This window comes from Solanum stenotomum, unplaced genomic scaffold (genome assembly GCF_019186545.1).
Source record: "Solanum stenotomum isolate F172 unplaced genomic scaffold, ASM1918654v1 scaffold734, whole genome shotgun sequence".
Classification (NCBI taxonomy): Eukaryota; Viridiplantae; Streptophyta; class Magnoliopsida; order Solanales; family Solanaceae; genus Solanum; species Solanum stenotomum.
In genome coordinates, this window is record NW_026036656.1 from 28,408 (window position 1) to 32,318 (window position 3,911).

The 3,911-nt window shown below is 31.9% G+C and overlaps 1 protein-coding gene across 1 annotated transcript; it reads left to right on the top strand.

Moving 5' to 3' along the window:
- Nucleotides 1-3,317: 3,317 nt before the first annotated feature.
- LOC125852992 (uncharacterized) lies at nucleotides 3,318-3,908 on the top strand (the record flags this gene model as incomplete). The annotated part of the gene is made up of 1 exon (XM_049532684.1): nucleotides 3,318-3,908. A coding segment is annotated over exon 1 (429 nt), but the record flags the coding sequence as incomplete, so codon positions are not given.
- Nucleotides 3,909-3,911: the final 3 nt, after the last annotated feature.

A 3,911-nucleotide genomic window follows, 5' to 3' on the forward strand; every position in this document is an offset into this window, starting at 1 on the left:
ATGTTTACTTACCTGACATAAATTTGGTCATGATTTCATTTACCTTACTCCTTTTGTACATGTCTTTCCAAAACAGTCTATCTACTTCCACGAGTAGGTGGTAAGGTCTGCGTACATTCTACTCTACCCAAATTTTACTTGTGAAATTTCACAGAGTATGTTATTGTTGTTGTTTGATCTATGTCTTTTTCTACGTGCATATAAGTATGTGTAAATGTAGCACGGTGGGACAGGACAAACCTTAATCGGCTTACTCTACCCCGTTTAGAATTTAATGTCTATGATTTTGCTCTGTTCCGTCCTGCCCGGCCGAGCCTTGCCTCATCTTGCTCCATTCAAGTTTACTTAATTTTTTTCTCTTTATTCTTCATGTTACAGTATTTCTTATGGACAAAACGTGTAAATTTTCACCATTTGAAAAAATTACGAAAATCCCTACTTTCCTATTCTTGGATACATCACTTTACGCGATATATCGGTTGGATGCATCACTTTACGAGATGTATCGGGACGTTGAGTGATGTATTCAAAATCGAGACACAATGTATCGGGACATTGAATGATGTACTCAAAATTGAGACGCGACGTATCGGAACATTTTGGAATGTATCCAGATTCCACTAAATTTAAGGGATTTTTGTAATTTGGAAAAGAGTAAGGATAAGATGTAACTAGCTCTTAACACTATGAAATTAGTGTAAAGTTCCCTATTTATTTTAGTTAAAGTTTATCGAAATGATATTACTCTCTCCAAAATGTGCTTCACAAAAGACACTTGCATTGGGTGTGTGAAAAATGTGTTTGTGAAAAATATGTCGTTTTACAACATGAAGTTACATGATGTTCACTACTACTAACAAGGATGGAGAAATATTAACCTTTCACTTTTTAGTAAATACTTTCCTAGTTTCTTAAGGATAGTTTGATAGACTGAAATATGAATATAAAGTGAGTGACATAACTGAATCGAGTCTCATCCCTTCGATTCCTCATTGCATATACTTCAACGAGAAAGGAAAAAGAGCTTTGTTATGTGCAAGATTGTATTGGGCAAAGAATATTTTGCTATGACTTTGTCTACCAAAATCTATCATACGAATTTGAGAGTCAAATAATGAATAATCATCCAACATGATTCAAAAATACATACTCTAAATCAGCTTAATTTCAAATCATATTCAAACGCGGCTTCTTATCTCCCTAAAACTTGAAATATTTTTCACATTATTAGTTCAAAATCAAGTTAAAACTCAAAACTTAAAACTAAAGAAAAATGATAATGTAAGTTTTTGATTGGATAGAAGATTGAATGTATAAGAAGAGTGTCATATGCGGCATAATGTAAGCATAAAACAAGCCAATTAGGTCCCCACACTCAACTCTCAAACAGACAACATCACCATTCTCCCATCCCCTTTTTTAATTTCTCAACCACTCTCGTCCATCAAGCGCGTGATCATCAAAACCAGCTGCTTAGTGCCACGTTTCAATTTGTGGGTCCCATCATACGGTCCTCTAAATTAAATTAAGAAGAAAAAAAAAAAGAAAAGAGAAAAATAAAGTGTAATCTCATTTCTAATTGTTGCCTTCTATTCAACACCAACACAAAAGTGTGTGTCAATTGACATCTCGACATTTACATTAATTCCATATATAGATATTCATATCCATCCGTCTCAAAATAAATATTGTTTGAAAATATAAGGAGGGTAAAAAGTAAAACAATATTTTTAATTATATATTCACATTTACACGTATTTTTCTAATAGTGGTCAATGAAGAAATATTTAAACTCTTCAATTCATTGTATTTGTCATGTTTTGTTTGACATACTTTTTAGGAAAAATATTAATTAAAGGATAATTTTGACCAATTTGATCGATTATCCTTATTGTTTACTATTCTTTATTTGATGTTTTTCTCTTTAAGCCATATTAATAGTTTTCTATATTATTTATAACTAAGGATAAAGAGGAAAACAAGTAATTAATTATATCTTTAACTTTTTAAAATTATTATTATTTGGACCATCTACTTTTAATAAGAATGTAAGCGGAATATATCGGTGAAAGTAAAAAACAATGATAATATAGTAAATTGTACTTTATCTATACTTAATATATTTTAGCAGATACAAAATGATTAATGCAACACCTATTTTGAAACGAAAAACATAATACTTAACTAACGATAAACATATTTTTACATATTAAAATCACTTAAAAATATTTATAACTAATTTTAGAAGCATTAATGATTGGTAAACTTAAAAAATAATTAAAACTAAAAGAATTGGGATATCTTTTTATATATCATGTGAAAAATAATTTTCTAATTCTTTTTTATATTAAATGAAATAGATAATCAGGGGAGAGATCAGAATATAAATAACAAGCACATGAATTTAATTTAGTGTTAGATAAAATAGAATTTCAGTTATAGTATGTACAATGCTGCCAAACGAGGCGCGAAAATAACAGGTTTAAAGTTACCATTAGTTTCGATTTCAAAATTCTGTTATTACTACGCGTGCCATAAATGTTTATCACCCTTCGTTGTCACTTATCGTCTTTCTTAATCAGCTCTTGAGCCTCCCTGCGCAGATAAATTTGAATAAAATGATTAACTTTAGCTTAAATTTTATATTTGTTTCAGTTCAGTAAATACATGTAAATTATTAGGGAGATCGCATTGACTAAAAAAGCAACAAACTAAAATCTGATACTCTCTCTGTCCTTATTTAGTTGTCAACTTTAGAAATGACAAATATATTAAGATAACAATAATTAGCATAGTGAAATTAGAATTTTACCGTTGTAGTATAATTTATAATTCCAAAATAAATTCACTCAAGATAACTAATCAATGATGGGAAGTTAATAAGTTTATTTACTTTATTTATGATAACTTTATTTAAATAAGGGTATAATAGAAAAAAATTTGTTGTCCTTTCTTGATTTGTCAAAATGGACAAGTAAATAGGGACAACTAAAAGAGAAAATATGGACAACTAAATAGGGACGGAGGGAGTATCAATAAACTTCAAATTTTCATTTCATATGTACAATAATTGAGCTAAAAGTCAATATACGAATTCAACTGAACTCGATGATTTAAATTCAAACTTTATATTTCTATTATATATATTTTAACTAATTCAGATCGAAGCTACTAACATGATATATACTACTTAAAAATTTAAAATTCTGAATTCGAAGCTACAGTTGTATACACATTAGTATAAAGAGACATCCACGCACTTCGATAATGTGTATGTGTGTGTATATATAGCCACTTCATGTCATCCTGGCCATTTATAATAATATATAAATTAATGCAGCTACACTTTTTTTTTCCGATTTTTATTTGCCTTTGCCACCACTATCCCCACAATCTCATTTCATTCCTCTCTCATCTTCCTTACACTTTTTCCTTTTCCAACCTCTTCCTACCTTTTCCATTCAACAAAAATCGCCGTCATGCCTGAAAAAGAGTGGATTCAATCGGCAATCATGGATGACTCTGTCGTTGCTGAATTACTTTTGCGTCTCAGCCATGCCAATCCATTTCCATCTCCGATTCCGGCTCCGTTTCCGGCAAAGTCGAAGAGGGCAGGTTCACCGCTTGAGTGGTCTGTGCGTCGGAGCAGGTCTAAACCAGTTTCTGTTAATGCTAAGAAGGCGGCTCCACGTGCTAGTCCTACTACTCCTTTGTCATGGAGTGGCGCCACATCTGTTAGTTGTGGAGGTGGTAGTGGTGGCGCCGTTGATGGTGGCTGTGAAGAGTCTAGCGGATCTCCTCATCCGCTATACAAAACTCCAAGCAGCACGAGATCTAAGGTTTGGATGTTTGTTCCTCTTCTTCTTCTTCTCTCTCTCTCACTCGATGTGCGTGCTTTTCGTGTACGATTA